At 33.0% G+C, this 22,009-nt stretch overlaps 3 protein-coding genes and 1 long non-coding RNA gene across 5 annotated transcripts; 1 reads left to right on the top strand and 3 right to left on the bottom strand.

The window, feature by feature from the left end:
- Positions 3,873–6,983, bottom strand: LOC104771060 (probable glycosyltransferase At3g07620). 2 transcript variants are annotated; one of them, XM_010495537.2, is made up of 5 exons: positions 6,776–6,983; positions 5,513–6,323; positions 5,296–5,426; positions 4,854–5,205; positions 3,873–4,656 (listed from the first exon to the last, which is right to left on the bottom strand). In XM_010495537.2, exons 2-5 carry the CDS (start codon positions 6,308–6,310, stop codon positions 3,988–3,990), a joined length of 1,950 nt encoding a protein of 649 aa, XP_010493839.1. In that variant the 5' UTR covers positions 6,311–6,323; positions 6,776–6,983; the 3' UTR covers positions 3,873–3,987. The 2 variants fall into 2 exon arrangements, with proteins under 2 accessions (XP_010493839.1, XP_010493838.1); XM_010495536.2 differs by having other exon boundaries at positions 5,513–6,335; positions 6,776–6,981.
- LOC104771061 (GATA transcription factor 12-like) lies at positions 11,211–12,787 on the bottom strand. The gene is made up of 2 exons (XM_010495538.2): positions 12,367–12,787; positions 11,211–12,237 (listed from the first exon to the last, which is right to left on the bottom strand). Exons 1-2 carry the CDS (start codon positions 12,595–12,597, stop codon positions 11,467–11,469), a joined length of 1,002 nt encoding a protein of 333 aa, XP_010493840.1. The 5' UTR covers positions 12,598–12,787; the 3' UTR covers positions 11,211–11,466.
- LOC104771062 lies at positions 18,133–18,949 on the top strand. The gene is made up of 2 exons (XR_764707.2): positions 18,133–18,353; positions 18,566–18,949. It is a non-coding gene; the product is annotated as an uncharacterized LOC104771062 (long non-coding RNA).
- LOC104771063 lies at positions 20,852–21,645 on the bottom strand. The gene has a single exon (XM_010495539.2). The coding sequence runs from the start codon at positions 21,580–21,582 to the stop codon at positions 21,061–21,063; it is 522 nt and encodes a 173-aa protein (XP_010493841.1). The 5' UTR covers positions 21,583–21,645; the 3' UTR covers positions 20,852–21,060.

The raw sequence follows: 22,009 nt of genomic DNA on the forward strand, positions 1-22,009 counted from the left end.
TTTTTTTTTTTTTTTTTGGACTAAATCAGATAGTTCAAGATAAACAGTTTTTTCACACATGTGAAATCAAAACTCTAATACGTTGGTTCTGGGCAGTGGTTGGCATTGGGAATGATTCCAAATGTGACAACTTATTCGATATTTATTTTACTATAAACTTTTTCATATTTTGGAACTAGTCTAACATACACATCGAGATTAAAGACAAATTCTATCGAAATAAATAACAAAAAAAAACTGATGATGTAAGACAAAGTTAGTTACAGATTTGGAAATGAAACCTATATACTAATTCAAGTAGCACCAACGAACGACGTTGTGTGTTCCTTGACCCCATGTTTCTATATGCATACATGCATTTTTAAATTGCTACTAATCCTACAATTATAAACTAAAGGATGATATGATCCCAATTATATAAAAAATGAACAAGAGTTCTAAAAGTTGTAAGTCTGTACTTATTTGCTGAATGGCTAACTAAACCGATTAAACGATGAATAGCCTCCTTATATATGTAAATATATTCTAGTATTTTGATGGTTTTAGTTATGTACTCTTTAGAAAGAGAACTTAAAAATCTTTGTTATATGATCATTCAAATTGCAATGCATGGTTTTGTGTAAAGTAATATTTAGGGGTCGATCGATCTATCACACACAAAATAGTTATCACACGCTAAAGTTTGTCGACGTATATGATAAGCTGAATTATAACGGTAGGTGAGTGATATATCTGATATAAATGTTCAGATTCTAAGAATTATTGAAGTATTTTTATTCAAGCCCCGGGAATTAACCTTTAGCTATTAAATGATAAAAGAGAAATTTCTAGCTAGCTAACCTTGTGTTACAGTTAGCTACCAATCATATATACTGTGTTTAACAAATAAATCAACAGAACAAATACAATATATTTTCTTCATGGACCTAATATACTTCAGAGTCGAGATAATTTCACACACATGCTGTTTTAATAACATTTTTTTGTTAAAATTCGAGTATATTTGTTCTGTTTATGGAATTGATACATTCTATTTGTTCTATTAACGGTTTCATATACGTCCTCTAATACACATTGCATTTGCAGATATATCGTATTGAAACATGTTTGAGTCACAAACAGGTGGTTAAAGACTAAATGACTACTAGAGTTCAAAATTGCCATTTTCAACAAATATATCGGTCCACAAATAATGAGTTCCATCATACATATAATGCAATCACAAAAAAAAGTAAGGAACGAGAACGCAACTACAATAAGCTTTTTGAAATGGGGGCAATACATATAATATAATGCAATTATAATAATATGGGAACGAGACAACGACTAAGGAAATAAGTTTTTTGAAGTGGGGCATATATATAATCTTTCATTTTTTACCTTTTCTATATATATATATATAATATATATTTTAAATGTTCTTACTTATTTTTCTGGCAAATATTCTTTCTATTAATATGACATTGCATATATTATATACTCCGTATTAGGTAATCTGTTCTAAAACGAGAGCATCAAAATTAATAAGAAAAAAGTAATCAAGAAACTAGAGATGGTAGATTGCACGGAAGCTATAGATTTTGATTTTGCTTCTTATATATAATTGTTTCTTTTTACATAGCAATTTATATAATGAGCTGCAAAAGAAACACGTAAAAGAGAGAAAAAGGCAATTTTTGTGTCGACGGAAGAAAACATTGGATAGATGATTTAAGTAGAAAACATTGGATAACATATGATTTAATCAGAAAGAAAAAAAACCATTGAAAAAAATATATGTGTTGTGTATATAGTGGTCCAAGAGACATTTGGAAATGTAAGACATGTCCATAAGTTTTGATTTTGTTAAGAGGGTATAAAAAGGTGTAGTCAACGAAACGCGCGTATGGGTTGTCGTTTGGACCCCATTCATTTCATACTATAACTTACACGCAAATATATGTGTTGTGTATATTTGAGATGTAACAGTACAGCTCAATTATTGCGATGCTCAGTGTCAGTCGAAAATATTGAACAGGAATTCACCGACCGATGTTTATTTGTCGATGATTTTATGAGTGGAAGAAGAACGTGAGATCATTCTAATCCAAAGAACTAAATTTGTAGTAGTTAGGGGTTTGTAGCGTCTGATATTATTTCTTTCAAAGTATTTGTTAAGTTAGTGGTAAAAGATTTGAGGAATGGTATCGATTCCCTCTATCTTCATACTCGATTTTAGATATATAAAAAAAATAAACAACTCAACAACTTTATTTACATAGAGAGATCAAGTCGAGTTTGGTTACATAGAAATGATTCAACAACCACGTTTATCTAGAGAGATAGATCAGATTGGTTTCGACCCGGACTAAAGATTTTTCAAATGATATATAATTTTTTTTAATAATAAAATGGTTGATGTACAAAACAGTGATAATAAAGTGGAAGTGCTATATACTTATGTTTCAACACTGCAACGTTATCGGGTTTGTACGCATATACAACATTCTAATAACTATCAATAATTTGAAAAGTTTAGGAAACACACACAGAAAACAAACTAAAAAATGTCGACGGTTTTGACCAAAAAAAAAAAAATAATAAAGACAGATTAATAATTGTCCAGATCAATGAGCAGTGTCATTTATGATTCTAGAAAATTATTCAAATTTGGACCACCACTGTCTAAATCTTGTACAAACTGATTATAGCTTTTCAAAATTATAATAAAGTGGATGGTCTCTGAGCAGTGAGTGTCTTTTTTTTTTTTAAACGATAACGACTGAGCCTCACCTTTCACAATATGTAACCAAGTAGCAGTTTTGACATCATGTTGACTGTAGTGTCTAAAAAGTAGTGTTTGAAACTTCAGTCTGCCTGCAATGATGATTTGTATATACCTTTTTTTTTCACATTTATCCTTGTAATGCGTATATCATAATTGCTAACTTTTAGAATGCAACTTTCGGTATCCAATACGATAACAATGTTAGAATGAACTTAATTTTAGGCTTTTTGATCTTATCATCACACCAAGTTTTACGATCTTACCACGGGGCACCGGATGACATATATATATACTTCCATGCATACTATTTTTGATACCATTCAGAATGACAATCCAGCTTTCATTATTCCATCTTTTGTTGTTGCCAAATTATTTCGGTACGTCAAGATATTTTTATATGCAATAATGAAAGCAGCCGGAACCAATTAATATGGTACGTCAAGTGTTGAAATGTCACTGAAGGGTTATAAATAATAAATCAAAAACCTTCAAAATATGGAAGAGAGCAGCCTATGGAAGATGGAAACATCGCCAAATAAAATGAAGTTTGCTAGTACTATTCTATTATTCTTTTTTTCTTTTCTTTTTTTTTACCTTACAGTTTAGTGGATACGTTTGACTGCCCTATTCTATTTTTTCCATTGAATATATTATCTTCATTTTACATTGCTAAATCAGTCAATAGTTAAAAACTGAAAAGTTGGAAATGATAAGGTTTTATGTAAGAGACAGACAAAACATGTTTCCAGTTACGTCAAACATCACCATCTTCTTCATTTATTGTCCTCATCCACTGTTTATTTTTTTTCCCCCAATATGGTTCTATAACTCATAAACAACAAGAAGATGAATATTCATATACATATGAAGATAATTCTAGAGATTGAGAAAATTGTCTTCTGAACATGGCAGCTTCAGTTCTGCTCCTTGTTTCTCACATGCATTGTTCCTTATTGAAACAAACCTCTTAATTTATTTTCATACCGGTTTAATCCACTCGATCATCATATGTCAATGTAACAAGTGCAAAAAATAAAACGTAGCTCCTACTAAAAGAGTATACACTGAATAATTTGATTTCCATCAAGAAGACTACACAGTCCAATAATAAATTAAGGCCATTTAATTTTTGTTTTGATGTATTCTGTAAACTGAGTTTCCTCATAAAAATTTCTCTGTAAAAACATGTACACAGCTGAATCGTTCGTTAAACCAAACTTCTAAACAGTAATTTGGAAAACTCTGTTAAACCAAATCGAATGAAGAATCATGTGAAACATATCATACTTCTCTGGCTTCACATGCCACAGGAAATGCTTCTGAACTTTCTTCACCCTCATCTGCATTGATCTGTACCGTCGTTCCGGTATTGACATTAGAATCTTCTTCAAATTCGGTATATCTTTCTCCGGCACGAAAACCGCAAATGATTCCCAGTTTAAAACCTCGAAAAAGGGCGGGACAAAGTTATCAGATATGATAACCGGAACACAATCATAGAAAATGGCCTCTACTACTCTCGGGCTGTTCACTTCAAAGCCTTTTGCGCAAATGCAGTACTTGCTCGTCTTCATGAACTGAAGGTAGTTCTTGTTTCCTTTAGTCCTCGGTAGTTTCCCGAATATTTTCAAGTCAGGATCTTTGTTGTTACCCCAGTAGGATAGGAGTATTGGCCTGAGGTACCCGTGGTCGGGTTTCCCAGCAAAGAAAGCAAGTATCGGCCTTTGCGTCGCGGATTTGCCACCTATGTTACTTAGTGGTTTCTTGGGATCTCTAACGAATGTTTCTGGTAAAGATGTGTCCCTTCCAAAGACAAATCCTTCTTTAACATCCGAGTTGCACAACGCCCTTATACTCTTCGCCATATGTGTCCGCGTCTCTGATGGAGCCTGAAAAATATTACAAAGAAACCATACATTTATTAGAAAATGGTCTCAACGATCACATCTTCTATGGTCTTAAAGTTGAAGATCACAACATTATAACTTCATAGAAAAATGTTACATAAGACCAAAGATTGTATCATTATAACTTGGTAGAGAAATGTCATAAAAAGAGTCTCATAGCAAGAAGAGGAGACATTTACCCAATCATGGCAGGCGGCAAGGAAATGATCCGCACCGGAAGTTCGATTCCAAAAAGGGTATTTGACGGCAATGAAGTCTATATAGTCTTTTAGATACTTAATGAGATTGCGGTGACTGTGGGAGTCCTGAACATATAGAGTCACCTCGAGCATCCGGGAGCTGAAGGGTAGATAGAAAAGATGAGCTTTTGCAGGGTCCTTTGTGACAAACTTGTTGTTGTTGGATTCAATGATTTTCATAAACCACCCTTCGGATGCATAAATCCCTCGGAGTATTGGACTATGCATTATTGGTTTATCTCCTTCTTTGTAAACATAAACCTTTAACATCTTTTCCATCAACTCATAGCTCCTGAGGATTTCAATATCAACTGAAATCAGTGTCATCAGAATATTTAAGCTTTGGTGCAGCTACAAGAAAAAGAAAAAAAATACAACTCACTTTTTGAAGATAGAAACATTGCGATACAGAGGAGCGTAGAGTAAAGGGTCTTTGTCATCGATCGGTGCATTCTCAATCTCATGTTTTGCTTGTAAAAGCTCCATGTCAGGTTTAGTAACCCATTTTGGTTTCTGAAAACAAGAAAATGAAACATGTTACATAATTTCTACTACTGCTTAGTCAAGGGATGTATCAATATAAAAGGATCATGATAAACCTTTGCTAGACGATTATGAGAAACACGGTTTTGACGCAACTGCTTGCTCATCTCGGATATTGACATCACCCCGGATTCAGGCATTTTCGATTTCTCTTTTACATCAGGAACAAATCTGACAACATCTGTTTTAGTTACCTTCTTCTCTGGTACCTGACTAGTAGTAGACATTGTTGTGTTTTCCTTTACCGGAGAAGGGTTAACACCAGGTAATGCAACCGGGGCCTTTGCACTAGCCACAGGTGCTACCGGAGATGGTTTTAAATCAGGTAATGCAACCGGGGCCTTTGCACTAGCCACAGGTGCAGTTACATTTTCCTTTACCGGAGACGGTTTTAAATCAGGTAATGCAGTTGGGGCTTCAGCACTAGCCACAGGTGCTGTTACATTTTCCTTTACCTGAGACGTGTTTAAACCAGGTAATGCAGCCGGGGCACCTGCACTACCGGCAGGCGCGGTTGCGTTCTCCTTTAAAGTAGGCAACAAAGGCGGGGATGTAGCGGTAGTAGGCGAAATGGCAGGGGCAGTGGCGTTTCCGGTGCTGTCAAATATCTGATCAACCTCAACTTCTTCCTCAGTCTCGGATTGGGAAAAGCTAGGGGACATAGCTGGAGGTAAGCTTCCTATAAGTGAAGTTGAGTTTCTTGAAATGGGAATCTTGGTGGAAGAGAAGATGGAGGAGATAGCGTACGGTAGCTCGATGTATTGAAAAGTGACGACGAGAGCAAATGTGAGTCCCAATAGCCATAGAAGCCGTCTGGTTTCCACTTTCCATAGCCATGGAAACTCACGCCTCATCTTAATTCAAACCCTGCAAATTACTCTGTTACACTCAAAAGTATCAATATAAAATCATATGAATCAATCTGATGTGTTACAACAAACATAACTCAATATGATCATAGAATCTGATATGGTCAACGCTTGAATCCAATTTTTTCTAATTTGATTAAAAAAAAAAAATCATCAGAAGAATTGTAAACTCAATTTACAGAGCAAATTCGTCAAACAATTTTCACAGATTAGTTTCCTTCTAACTTTTTCAATTTTTGTTCTTTTTTTTGTTTTCCAATGAAAACTAATACTAATATGCAATCATATCTCCTGATTAGCATCAGAATCATCTTTATACTGACTTTTCATATCTTTTAAAAACATCATTGCATGCAATAAGAAAGCAACATAATGATTTAACAAAACAAGTTTATGCTCTGCTTCACCAAAAAAAAAAACAGAGAGAGAATCTTGAAAAGCTTTACTTACAGGTTGAGAAGTCGAATCGCAAGTCAAACGAAGATCAAAAGAGACATGGTTCGGAATCGATCGGGCTAATGGTCACCACAAGGACTCACCAACAAAACAATAAGTCAAACCCGAGGTGCTGCTATGCGATTGTCTAGTGTAAATAAAATATGCGAAACCCAACGGACGACGCTTTTGGAATCAAGAACTCATTATTATTATTTTTTTTTAGGTACTTACTAGTATTTAGAAAGAAAAAGAAAAGAAAGAGAGGGTAATTTGGGAATTTGATAATAAGAGCCGCCACGCTTTGTTGTTCGTATCTTCTTCTTCTTCTCTTCTCAAGTCACAAAAAGATTCTTCTCTTTTAATCTTTTCTTTTCCTTTTTTGTATTTTTGTCTGAGTCTGTGTAATCTTGCTCGCTTTTCATGCGTTATGATAACGATCTTAGTAAATCCGATGAAAGATACAAATCATCTACAATTACAGTTTATGCCATTGACATTTATCCTTTTTTTTTTTTTTTTTGTGTGCAAATGACATTTATCACTAAGTTTCTTAATATCTTTTATAGATATATATATACAACTTATAGTATTTATTATCTGAGATATTATACAGATATATATTGATTTAAGTACATATTTCTATTTGATATTTTTTTTTTTTGAAAAAAGGCTATCGAAGTTTTAATCAACGCTTTAACCATATGATCTAGCAGCCCTATTTGATATTTTGAAAACTAAAATTAACCGATTTGTTTGTCAATAAATTAACAAAACTAAAAGTGAAAACATTTTATAACCGAAAAAAAGGGAGAAATTTACCTTACATTTCATGCAATCGTTTTTTTATGGAATTATATTGGTAGGTTCATTTTAAAAGATTTTTAGAAATATAATCGGACTGTCTTTCCAAACTGAGTAAACAATTTGAACAAATTCTAGTTAAAAGTTAGAAACGGTATCTAAGCTAAACCGAACTATTGTATAACCAAATAATCCAAATTGTATGAGAGTCAATCACTCGGATTGAAACAAACAAAACCGAACTGAATTGGACCAACATATTTTCAGTGCTCGGTTTTGTCCTATCTGTTTGACAGTCGTACCAATAAAGATTAGTACATATATTTAATTCTTATGGGGGAATACATCTTTTATGGACGGACACTAGTATCCTTAACAATTTCGTAGTATTATCAAGAATGACACACATACATAGCACTCGTTGACATTTCAAGATTTGCAAGAAAAAATGTGATGCCATTAAGGTTACTTACATGTCGCGGCAATTGTTACATTTAACAAATTTCTCGAGATTGCAAATTAATTATTTTGGGACAAAGCAAAAACAGGCTAGTCAAATGTTGAAAGCCGGAGCCAAATTGTTTTTGCTAAATTAGTTTTGTAATCATATACAGTACTACTAAATTTGATTTTCGATTTAAGATAATTTGACTAGCGAATTAAATTTGACACTGTTCATGTATAACCAACTTAATTACATTTTTGAAAATAAAATAAAAGAAAACTTCCGTTGTTTAATGAAAAACTCATAAAACTCCACATTACTAAAAGGAATATTCTACGTCCGACAACAGTCTGAATATGATTATCGACTAATTAGTTCATTTGTTGTGAAAAGTATATATTGTTTGTTAGTGATCTTTTATATACATGCATGTCGAGACAAGGCCGTGTTTGACAAGTGTCATCTCATCAATATTCATAATAATTTACCATTGTTTAGTCCGTTTGATAATCAAGTTGATATTATTAAACCCACTTGTTAGAAGTTGGAACTACCATTTCATACACATATTTTATTCAATGAAATTTGATTAAAATATTAGTGGTGTAACTTATTGTTTTCCACAAAGACGATACTTCTCTATAGATAATCAAGAGGATTCGTGTCGAACTCTAGGTACCTAGCTACCGGTTAGTGGTCATGTAGTTACTTCACTATCAAGTTTTGGCTCACGGTTTCCCCAGCTTCAACACTCAACGACTTGTTTGATCATGTCAAGGTATTTTTTTTTTTGGTTTCACTTCTTGAAAGGTTGGCTAATTGAATTGAAAAGAAGAAAAAATGACGAAAGCCCCAGCCGCTTTAGTTTTGGTGGAAGCCCAAATTAAAAGGGACAAGCCCACTGCAAACCAGCACAATCAATGAAGGAACGAAACACTTTTTTTGTTGTCGTCCCTTTTGAGTTTTGACCACTCCGGTGTTACTTCTCGTTCTTTGCATCTTTTTATTTTTTATTTTTTATTTTTTTGGCCGACGTTCTTTGCATCTTTTATTCGGTAATCTGTTGTTTATTTATTAACTCAAAAATACAAGAATTAGTTATCTTAAATATGTTGGCTTATTAATCGGCAAAAATGTCAAAAAATAACTTCTTTAATATTTATTGTCAAAAAAATATTCAAATTATTTTATAGGTGATAGAAAAATATACGAACTGTCCCGATTTTCTTCTAAGAATGATCAATCCAAGTATTTTCCTTTATTTGCTATCTACTGTAGGAAACCAAAACCTCCTTGGATTAACATCTCTCCCCGGTTTACCCCATTCGATCACATGATTTGGAGGATCATAGAATCATTATACATAGCTACTTTGTTAGTTCAGCTAATAAAAACAGTGATCACGATAGATGCGACTTGTGGATAATTAGAATATCGTTTAATATTGTCAGGAGACACGAATGATCTATCTCTTCACGATTTAATGTGCCATTTTTTATATATGCGCTAATACGCATGGGAACCCATTTTTTTGGCATTTCTACGTTAGTTTTGATCTCCTTCAAATTAGTTAAGTTGGTAGAAGATATAGTGGCGATTTAGAATCTTATATTGTTATACAGTATATATAAATATTTTAACCTTTTAATATAGTAGATTTTATAAAAATATTATTTTTAGTTTTATGATTCTATTGGAAATGATTTCATTTATTAAAATTTGTTTTTTAAAAAAATAAAATAAAAAGTTGTTTAAAACTAACGCTTATATCATTGTAAAATAAATTTGACGAACATATTATTTAAAATATACTACTTGATAGCTAAACCATGTACCTTTATTCAATTAGATACAAGATTTAATTCATAAAGATTTTTTTTTTTCTTCTTTCTGAATCATCAAGTATACATAAGTCTATTGATAGGCTAAATCAATAACTTTGTATCAAGATGCGATTTTCTGATTTAAAATTTTGTCTGAAAGAGAAAAACAGTATATGAATGCTTCATTTAGATGTTAAAATAATAATATTGAGGTTGGATGCATGAAGAAACAATCGGCCCCTTAAATTCGCATACTGATACAGTATATCAAAACTTACACGGTACAATGTGAATTTAATCCGGCCACAGATTTCCATGTAACTAAGAATGACGTTCAGGCTTGGAAGCTGACTTACAAGATTTAATTATAAATAGGAAGAAAAAAAACTAAATTTAGAAACGATTGTATGAATATAGAGCGTCACAAGTATGTGTTACTTTTGTTGTTGTCGGATACATGTGCTTAAGATACATGAGAGCGTTCATGAAAATGACTCTCTCTTTCTATGTGCATGTGCATGAGAGCCATGTGACCACCGCAAACTAAGCCTTAACTGACTCTTTTTAAAATACAGTCCAAACAACACTTGGTTACAATACTAGTTTCATGTTATTGTTTGGCAGTGTCTATGAGAATATGAACAGAAATCTCGACACTTGCAACATATCTATTTGCCAGAAAACAAATGAAATCGATCTCTGTAGTTTTTGTTTGTTTTAAATAATAGTAGTAATTAATTATTTGAGTATACGTACAATTATTTCTTAAAACCTAATAAAGAATCTCTAAGCTTATGAATCACTAGTAAACTAAAACAAAAAGACTAGTTTAACATAAAAGGATATACAAATTACTATGGATTAGTGCTGCATCGGATCGTGAGAGCAGAAAAATAAATTACTATATCCCGAGATGTTTATTTATCAATCAATTTACTCGAAAATATTTTCCTCTTGTCCTCTTGTATTGCTAGGAATATAACCATGCATATATTCAAAGAAATGCATCAGATAAACATTAGTACTATCAAAATCATTAAATTGAAGAAACTAACAAAATAGCTTACAAAATACCATTCAATCTCTTGGCTTTGTTATTGATTATATAAAAAAAAAAAAAAAAATCAGATGATTGTCAATTTAGTGACAATTACAATAGTGGCAAAGGAGAAACTTTGAAATAACTATGCTACAAAAGAGTAGAGGGACCTTGATCATTGAGGTGACACATTACCAACACTGAGACACTCTCCCACCCATATTTCATCATTTTGAAATTTTATGCACCTCTCTGTTTGTATATATTAATTATGATATTAGAATAAACCAGTTCATTATTTTCTTATAAAGTGATATTTTTAGCTTGTGAATATATTAATAAACATTTTGTAGATCTAACATAAACTAAACAAGTAGATTTAACAAAAGGGGGAAAAACTAAAAAAAAAAAAAAAATCATTTTATGTCATGAGGAAATGCAACAAAAGTTTTCTAGCAAATCCCAAAACAACACAAAATTAAAGGGAAGAAAAAAAGAAGTAAATTGTCATCAACAAAATTAAGATTAGCAAAATTTGATTTCTAAGAAGATTATCCCTAATTAAATTATTGGAAAAATAAAAAGGGATCAAAAATCAAATAAGCTGTCTGAAGTCTGGGCCAACCTTATGGTGGATCAAGTAATCATCACCTTCCGATGAAACGTCGAAAATCATGGCACTGCCCGTACCGTGATGGTGATGTATGAACTCATGGTGGGCCTTACTCATCTCCTTCTGTCGCCGGAGCTCCATAACTTTCCGGTGAGAATTGGAATGTTTTGTAAGCACAAACGTCGGACTCGCGGCCGGACGGTACTCGGGCACCAGACGCCCTGATTTGTACCTTACCCCGCAAGCGTTGCACAACGTCTTCGGGCCCATTGGGCCTGTCCGCCATTGCGGGGTCTTATCCGTGGCGCAATGGAGACACCGTCTCTCCTCTGTGCCACCTGACTCTGGTGAAGAAACATCTTTCTTCCGCCGATATCCTCCGTCGGTGGCTTGCTTTTTCGCAAGGTGAGCCATCGGTGGTGGGGGAGAGGTCGGTGGAGACAAGTTGTGGCTAGAGAGAATGGATTCTCCGGTGAAAGGGTTGTCGTAAACAGTTTCCATGAGAAGCCCACGTGAGGCCCAATTACACGCTGCGGCGCGTGAGCGTTTGCTCCTAGCTTTGGCCGGCACAGAAACGTCGGTAGTGAAAATGGGACTGGTGCTATTCGGATTTTCCGAGGTTCCGGATTCGGATTTCGGGCCGGGTCGGGTGTTAAAACCGGATATTAGCTGGAGCTTCTGTACATCTTCAGGCGAGAACGACTCGTCCACGATGTTGGAAAGCCACGCCAACTCATCAGCCAAATCATCACACTAAACAAAACCAAACCAATCATTTAATATTTCTTCTACAAAATTCAATTATTACAAAACATAACATATCGTTTAAATTTTCTTGACTAGAATTCAAGAATTACCATATATTATTTAATACTAACGTACCGGTACGCAAAGGTCACCGGAGAAGCTAGTGCCGTCTTGAACATCACCACTAAAATTGGGGAGATCGATGGCGGAGATGTTAGAGCTGTCGGTGAAGGCGGTGGTGGTTGTGGTGGTGGAGTCAGCAACAACATCGTTTTCTTCGTCATCATCGTTAGAGAAATCAACTAAGAGGTCATCGACGGCAAAATGATCAGCTGCGTGGAAAAACTCATGGGCTTCATCTTCCATAAGAGTTTTGTGGATTAAACTAAAAGAGTTGTTTTTATTTTTTCCGGTAATCTCTCGTCGGAGGAGGTCTTTGGAGAGAGAGAGGAGAGAGTGAAGTAAGGGGAAAATGTGAGTTTAAAAAGGAGTAAAGTTAGAGAAAATTATGGTTTGTGTAGAAAGATAAAACTTTTGTTACTTTTTAATTTTATTTGCATTTTTATTGCGCTTGAAGGGGACAAGAGGTCTAATTCGGAAGGTTTGACGAAGACAAAGGAGATTTTATGGGAATTATTTTTCTTTACAAACCTACTAGTATACCTATTTTAGTTATTTTTTGGATAATATCAATCTGTACCCCTAGATAATCTAATAATTAGTTCTTTTTCCTAGATACTATTTGACATATATATACATGAATATAAGACAACTACACCCCCATACACATTTTATTCATTTTTCTTTATTTTATGTGTTTTTTTAATCTATTCATCACCAATTCACCATCATCAAATAAGTCATGATCTCATGAAGCCATTTATTGATTGAAATGGATGAATGAGAATTGTTGATGGCAAAAACCATTGTCACGTTCTTCTGGGGTTGATTCAGTTCTATAAGTACCAATTTACTTAGTAATTTATTTAAAATGCTAACGTATAAGTTGTATCTTAGCAGTGATAAACTTACCGTGATAACAAATTATTTAGCGTATAAAATAAGTGTTATACACTAAAATTACAAAATGTTTTACTATATTTTCGATACATATTTTATTGAACTAATATATACACACGTAAATCATAATATTTCAAAATTTTTAACTCTATACATATACATTTAACACATAATAAGTAAACTTATTTTGATATCATATTATTTAGCGTGTTAACTAAATATTTATATACTGAAATTACAAAATGTTTTACCATATCATTAATGAATAACAAACTTATCGCGATATGAAATTATTTAGCATACTAAATAATTTGTTATACAATAAAATTACTAAATATTTTACTATATTCTCGGTACATATTTTTATTAAACTGATATGTACACACATAAATCATAATAATTCACAATTTTAACTCCATGCATATGCATTTAACACATAATAAGAATACTTATCTTGATATCATATTATTTAGCGTGTTAACTAAATAGTTAAATACTAAAATTACAAAATCTGTTACCATATCATTAATGAATAGTATGTTCAATCTCGGGTGAACAGTATTTTAGGTGTTAAACTAAACTGTGTCATCGATAAGTTGAAGTAGAAAAACATTTTTTAGTTAATGGTATTTTTGTAATTAATTGTAAGAAGAAGGAGTTTTTTGGTTTGTGCTTTTTTTCTCTTTCCTACAGACTTAATTTTTAAATTATCAAGGCTACAGATTTAATTAATGTATCATTGATGGGTACAGATTAAAATCACCCTTATTTTTTCCCCTTTGTAAATTTAATTATTAGTGATATTATAATTAACATGTATAGTCACGTTTCCTGTATATGTTTTCTATCTCTAACCCAACACTAACTAATGTCTCTCATTTTTAATACGATTTATGAGAAGGTAGATTATAGTGGAGAAATTTATAATTTTGTTTAGTTGACAAAAGAGAAAGGTGGGAAATAATTTTGACTACATTTAAAGGATTAATGAATCAAACATGTGCAATTATGGTATAGTGGTGGGGACAACTTTACCAAAAGGGTCATAACGTTGCTTCAAAATTACAGAAAGTACCACTCACGTGCGTGTGATGGATGATCATCACTCTGTTGATTAACCATCAACCAACACATTCGATAAGAGTCGACACCGGGAAGTTGAAACCAATCCACATTATTTAAATGTATTCCTAAACTGGATCGATTATATATTCACCGGTTTGGTAATACACTCATCCCTAACTGATATCTATATTAATATTTATATTAATATTTATAAAGTACATTTTGTGTTCTAACTTTTAAGTTATACTTATTTATAAATTTATCTATAAAATTAAATCTAGAAAAATTGCACAAAATAATAACTAAAATATGAAAATTCAAAATTGAGTACTCAATTAATATGTCTATAAAATTGTTTAACCGATTTGATTCTTAAAATATATTTTCTAAATTAATTTCTATTTTTCTAATTCAATTTTTGTTTATACTTATACAATATTTATATTTAATATTATATTCCTAAATTGATATCTTTAATCAGGTATTATCCCTAGAATATCTCCACTTCATTGCTATTTTTTCTTATCAATTAAAATTTTACAATCATTGCTTATAAAGTAGTTTAAAATACTATATAATGTAGTTATATTGCGGAACGGGTTATAGACTTGACGAGTTTGAATTAACATTAATATAAATTTAAAATATTATTAACTCGATGTTAAAATATGGGTTAAATCTTCATTTAATTATTTCGTCAACACTAAAAATATTAGAATATTAGAAATATTAAATCAAGGTAATTTAACTAAATTGTGTAAAACAATTAAATCATTAGCAAAATTGTGTCTTAATCAGATAATATCTTATAAATTACTTAGTATGTATTTTATTATCTATACTATTAATGAACAATCCAAATACTGTTTAACTAAATATAACAAATAAATAATAGTTAAAATTCTATTATACAAAAAAATAAGTCGATCAAATTATGTACATTTGCGGCAGATGCAAAGGCGAATATAGAGAATATATATAATATATGTTAATCGAAGCATAAAACATATATATTTATATTACATGAAATGGCTGATGGAGTATGTGATTGTTCATGTTAGTTGTAATTACTAGTGAGACTCTAACTTGAGCATGTGTTAGTATTTTTGTTTTATCTTTAAGCTAGATTATAATTAACTTAATTGCTTTTTCAACAGTTTTAGACTTTTAGGCTATTCAAATTGTGTATATATATAATTATATATATACTTTTAATTCTGTTTTTTAGTTATGAAAAAAGTTTGAATAAATACGTTGCTCTTAAGTAATTTTATCTTTTAGCAGTTTGTCGTGAACTCTATTAGTAAATCGAGAAAATAAAATAAAATATGATTAGGGACCGTAGTAGGTTATATATCACGTTACTTCAAAAGTTATGAGTTATTATAGTCCCAAATGGGCGACCAAAATAGCTAATTACTGTACTATACATCAAGAACAACAAAATCGAAAACGACTTATTAATATCAAGAGACATTCTATATTTCTATTGGCCGATTCGATTCATCGAACAATATTTCTCGGGACTTGTATAAGAATATATTAAGAGTTAAACATTTTTTAACTATATTATTATCTTATAGACACGTTAACCCTTCTCCCTTAGGCCTGGGCATTCGGTTAACCATTCGGTTTCGGTTCGGTTGTATTCGGTTTCGGTTATTTTGGATATAGTAATATAGTAACCATTTGGATATTTTTGAAATTTCGGTTCGGTTCAGTTCGGTTTCTTTCGGTTCGGTTTCGGTTTGGTTATTTAAATAAATAACCATAACTAACATAAATTATATTAACATTAACCAAATAAACCAAATATAACCAAAACTAACCGAATATAACCAAAATTAACCAAATATACAATAACAAAAATACAAAAAAGGGAAAAATATGGATTCAATTTTACAAAATAGTATTTAACTTTGTAAATTCAAAATAATAACATTTACATATATTGATTATTTAAAATATTTAATTGTTTTGAATCTAGAAATAATTTATATTTTAAGTTTATTTTATAGTTTTGCATAATATTAAGTATATAATATTTGATATCTTCTAGGTTTTCGGATATTTCGGTTAACCATTTAATTGTCGGTTCGGTTCGGTTCGGTTTCGGTTAGTTTGGATATAGATTTTTACTAACCATTCGGGTATTTGAAGAATTTCGGTTCGGTTCGGTTTGGTTTTTTTCGGTTCGGTTTCGGTCGGTTATTTGGTTATCGGTTATTTTGCCCAGCCCTATTCTCCCTAATCCCATGTTAAATCTCTTTATTCCTTGTTTGATCGCACTTTTAAGCACGACAATTAATTTTCCAGCTCACGCAATCAGAAATAGTGTGACGGGTCCTAAAACACTCTCTTCTTTAATTACCCCCAAGTTTTAAATCTTGTAGTAACCATTATGCGTTACTAATACACACGGTAATTCGAAAAACGAAGAGAAAATTGTATAGCTATAGCTAAGAATCATAGCTAATTAATCAACACAAAAACCATATACAATATCTAACCAATACATGAAGAGATAAGTATATATATATATATATATATATATATAATACCTGGTCAATCTACTAGACCGTTCATAAGTCTTAGTACGTATCTAAGTGTTGAGAAAAGATCCCACATCTGATAGATGTGAAAGGACTTGTGTAATATATAAAGGGTTAGAGCCTCTCCACTCATTGCCAATTGATTTTGAGTTGGAAGTCCATAGTAAAGCTCGAATCTAACATGGTATCAGAGCGTGTAGCCTACAATCGCTGACCTGTTAATTAATCCGACCCGAATAAAGGTCCGATCACCCCATTAATTGATGGCCCAAAAGAAGGCCCAATTCCATCGAGATAGCTAAATAAAGAGCATTATCTCGAGGGGACGTGATGGTTATGTCGAGATTAATAGCTAGAAGAGCCATCATCTCGAAGGGCATGTTGAGAAAAGATCTCACATCTGATAGATATGAAAGGGCTTGTGTAATATAATGGGTTAGGGCCTCTCCACTTATTGCCAATTGGTTTTAAGTTGGAAGCCCATAGTAAATTTCGAATCTAACACTAAGTTTACTAACTCGATCACAACGTAAATAAGAAAAAGAAGATAATATTTTAACTTATTTAAGTTTGATCGCATCTAGTACTGATCACTAACTGTGCATTAACAAATTAATTTAAGGAGGATTACTAAACTAACCTAAATAAAGGGTTTACTTACTAGAATTGTAGCACATAAGAACTTTAATGAAAATATATTTCGAGTAGCAATGGCCTAATTTTTTTTAAAAATACTCAACTAATTACTAATGAAAAATTCAACTGTACTTATCCATTTTAAAAGGTGTCCTTGCCTATATCTCAATTTGGGTTCTTAGTTTTAAATTGGTTTTACGAATATCAATATAAGAATTTGATGTTTTAAAACTCAATAATTGGTGCAGTGAGCATGGATGGATAAGAGTAATATGTGTTGGATGAGAATAGTTTGAGCGGGGAAGAGAAACTACGACATTGGACGATTGTAAAAGATATCTCATGCCAGTTTCCCACATTCCAAACTTGAGGTTTGAGGACAAGCTTTGTATAAAAGGAGAGCATTTTAGTACGAATGATCAGTCAAGTCGCCCTGGGCGTTCGGTCAGAACCGAAAGAACCGAACCGATTAAACCGAGATTTTCGGTTTTCGGCGGTATATGTGAGAAGATCAGCAAACCGATCGGCAAAATTAATTTGGCAATTCGGTTATCGGGTCGGTTCGGTTCGGCAAGGCATAACCGATCGGTTTTAATTAAACCGAGTAATATATACCTAATTTCCATTAATCCTAATCCTAACCCTAATCATTTTGTATTTCTCTCTTCAGCCGTCTGCCTCTCTTTCTCTCTAGGCGATTACAATACATCTCTCAATCTCTCATCATATTATCATCACCACATCTCTTCTTCATCCTTGGCATCTACAACTCCTCTCTCTCTCTCTCTTAAACGTGGTGTAGAGATTGACCTTTTGACTGTCCAAACCTTAATTGCTAGTTTCAAACGAGTAAGTCTGCTTCTTTTGCATTAGTTTGTGTAGTAATACTGTATTATTTTGTCAATCTTTCGTTTGTTTTGCAAGCTCTTCAAAGAGAAATCTATTTGGGAACAAAAATCTTTAGATTTGACAGATTTTGAGAAATCTATTTGCGTTAATTTTTAGATCTCACAGATTTTCATGGATATTGAATTATTTTCTTTTTCCCTAATTTTTTCCAGTTGAGATGAAAGACTGCATGTGGGTATGATGATGATATGTGACAGATCTCGTCTGTTGTAGATCTTTTTTCCTTTCTCCATTGAAACAAGAGGTCGTCGCCGGGGTTGGATGTCTCCGTCGCCGGGGTTGGATGTCTCCGTCGTCGAGGTTGGATGTCTCCATCGCCGCCATTGGATGTCTCCGTCTGTGAAAACCCTAGGTGTTAATGGGTTGGGCTTTGTAAATTTATGAATTGTATAATTTTGTTAATGGGTTTAGGCCCTTTTTGTCAATAGGGTTACTTTAGGCTTTTTTTAGTCCATTATCTTTTTTAATTTGGTAATTCGGTTTAAATAAACCGAAATAGGGAAAAATTCGGTTTAATTCGGAATTGATTTAAAACTCGTTAACCGACCCGAAAAACCCGATTACCGAAAAACTCGAACCGAACTTTTAATCGGGTTGATTCAGCGGAAATTTTTGATAACCGAAATTTGAAAAAACCGAATAAACCGAACCGAATAACCCGATTAAACCGAATGCCCAGGCCTCAAGAGCTAATGACGTGGAGGCTGAGTCGGCAAAACAAAAAGTTGGATTGGCTTTAGAGGGTTTTGGGTTGTTGCCTTATTGTTATTGGTATCATAGCTTAAATAAGAGTGTGTTTGTTTTACGTTTTTCTTATGCTTGTTGTTGAGTTATTTCACCTCAAAGTAAACTATGATTTATATTGTAAGAAGTAAAACGAAGAAGAAGAATAGATATCAAATTGTCTCCTCGATACTATCAATATCTCTATTCCACTAGTTCATCCCTTCCATATTATTACAATTCATAGATTGATTCACCATTTATTTCTTTTGAGAGAAGTAGTGATTCACCAAAAGATTCAGTAGCTTCACATGATTGTCTGCTTATCTCATACACGTGTCTCGAGAAGACCTTAGTTCCGTGGGACATAGTTTTTGATCTTACGCCAACCCCGAACGTCCTTCGAAATAATGGATAAGGTTTTGCTTCCTTTATAGCTGTTCGACTAACTTATTATAAAAAAGTTATTTTTCTCATAGTTATTTCATCTTAGCTATTCAGTGATCGCTTGAACGAGACTCATGTTGCGTTTGAAAATTACATCACACTCGATTCTTTTATTTCTTACTATATAATAGTAGAATAATAATTAGTTTATGTTATCTTCCTATATCTCTCTAGTGAATAATGATAACGGAGCCTGAGAAATGCGTAAGAGTGGCCAAGAAAAAATGCCTAAGAGTGCTCCTCACGTGCCAAAAGGGAAAGACACGTGATGCAATACTTAAATTCAGGCTAGCTAGTGGCGGACGTGAAACGAGTCTACTCATGGCTTAGGTAAAGATGCTTCTTTGAAAGTAAGCAAAGCCCCCAAAGCTTTATGCTCTAGAGAACCACGTGCCGTTTGTAACGTGTAGAAACAACGTGACGTTGGATTTGCTTTCAATTCGCTCAGTACGCTTAAGCAGCCAAGGAAAATGTTGTAACTTGTAAGTCCACTTCAAAATATGGTTTAATTTGATCTCTTGATAAACTTTCTAGTGGAATCGTAATATATATAAGAACCTATCCAATACTAGATTTTTTAACTAAGTCCACTAAAATCTAAAATTAAACCTTTAGGTATATTGTAGAACCTACCCATAAATTGGTGTATGAGTGATATTGTCTATGTGATTTTATAAAAAAATTAATTGGGCCAATTCCTTAATTTAGCTATATGAGATATTTAACAATACCGTACCGTATCCTTTACACGACACGTCTACGAAACTGGTGACTGGTAGTCTGGTACTTAGACACGGCTGAATGGCTGATACATTTGGGTGGGTTCTACCTATGCGCTTTATTAAGCTTGGTAAATTTTAGCTTGAGACATTATCTTATCGAATGAACAGTTTGATATCTCTGTTATATTTGATTGCGGATTTAACAATAGCTATTATTTTTCGTTTCAGACAAGCCTCTCTTAACCCCTAGTAAAAGGTTTTTAATATCTCAAATTTAATGGTATAACATTCATAATCCTTTTTTTTTTTCATTCTAGATCATCCAGCTATGACTATTATTTACTTATCTATAAAATATACTGGAGATCATTAATTGCAACACTGGATACTAGTCTACTAAGAACAAGATAAGTTTCATTGACCTATGTTATCAACTAAGCTAGTGCTTGAAGGATCTATAGACAATTATGTTATCATTCATATATATCTATTATGGTTAGCTAGATTCGTATCCTTTTTACATGATTGATCCACAAATACATAATAGATAAAAGGACGTTTGGTTATACGGGGGGAAAATATATCTATTTACACACGTAAAACTTGCATCAGTTTTAATTTTTACTACGTACACTTATATAACTCACTTAATATTTAATACATATACATCTCCCTGGCTCTGTGAATATAACTTCAATTCTGTACGTATATATATAGTAACAAACGCGTAACGTGAGTATATATATACAAATAAACTAATTAACTAAGCCACGATCTTTAAGCTCCTTAGCCAAAGCCGGCATGCAGCTTGAGCTCCTAGCGAGGCCACCTTTCTCTGGCTTGGTGGCTCCAACTATCTTCTTAGACCTCTTCTTCAGCATTTCCTTGACCGCTTCTGCTTGGTACAACACTGGATAACTCCGGCCTAGCCTATTGAACCGGGAACATGCGGTCATGTGTGCCTTCACTGCCTCCTCTCGCCGCTTCTCCACCACCACTTCACTATTGATCAACTTCGCCATCTCCTCCTCCACCGCTTTTTCACACAGCCCGCAAATCAGCTTCCCTGTGAATTTTGAGCGCACACGGTGTATGTACTCCGGCGTGCACTCTTCAGACATGCCACAACATTCGCACTTTGCATCTTCCACTTCGGCTATCGCTGATAAAGACAACAAAGTTGTTGCGGTCGCGGTTGGAGATGGTTCTTTTGTTAGAGTGTCGTCTATGGATATTTGGTGTGAAATATCCGAGATGGTGCGTTGAAGACGGTCCATTATAGGATATGTTGTTTTTTTTTTGGTTTTTTTCTTGTGTCTGTTGTATATGTGTGTAGCAGTCACTTGTATATAAGTTTGATTAGTATGTTGTTATGATGTGTATTTATAATGTTAAGACTTAAGAGAATAGTCTGGAGGGTTCTGTTCTTTATTTACTTTTGCTTTTTGTCCTGCCAATGAAAGCATGAAAAATTTAGCTTTAATTAATTAAATGACCTAAAAAAGGATCAGCTTCACATGTATATCTTGAACAACACGGTAAAGCCAATTAAAGGTTTCCTCTTTTGTTAGTGGGGAAGATGACGTTTATTGAGATATTTGGTAACCCATTTATTTTTATTTTGCATTTTCATGTATAAAACTAATAATTTAATTGGTGACCACATTTCAATGAAATAATTTAGGTAATGCATCGTTTTTCTTT

This window comes from Camelina sativa, chromosome 20, assembly GCF_000633955.1.
Source record: "Camelina sativa cultivar DH55 chromosome 20, Cs, whole genome shotgun sequence".
Taxonomy (NCBI): Eukaryota; Viridiplantae; Streptophyta; class Magnoliopsida; order Brassicales; family Brassicaceae; genus Camelina; species Camelina sativa.

Excerpts from the sequence above, each read along its gene's own strand:
- LOC104771060 (XM_010495537.2), bottom strand. The coding sequence starts at position 6,310 with ATGAGGCGTGAGTTTCCATGGCTATGGAAAGTGGAAACCAGACGGCTT. Across the intron at positions 5,206-5,295 it reads AATGTTTCTATCTTCAAAAA|GAGCTATGAGTTGATGGAAA; the intron begins GTGAGTTGTATT and ends TGAAATCCTCAG. Across the intron at positions 4,657-4,853 it reads TTGCCGCCTGCCATGATTGG|GCTCCATCAGAGACGCGGAC; the intron begins GTAAATGTCTCC and ends AATATTTTTCAG.
- LOC104771063 (XM_010495539.2), bottom strand. The coding sequence starts at position 21,582 with ATGGACCGTCTTCAACGCACCATCTCGGATATTTCACACCAAATATCC.
- LOC104771061 (XM_010495538.2), bottom strand. The coding sequence starts at position 12,597 with ATGGAAGATGAAGCCCATGAGTTTTTCCACGCAGCTGATCATTTTGCC. Across the intron at positions 12,238-12,366 it reads CCGGTGACCTTTGCGTACCG|TGTGATGATTTGGCTGATGA; the intron begins GTACGTTAGTAT and ends GGTTTTGTTTAG.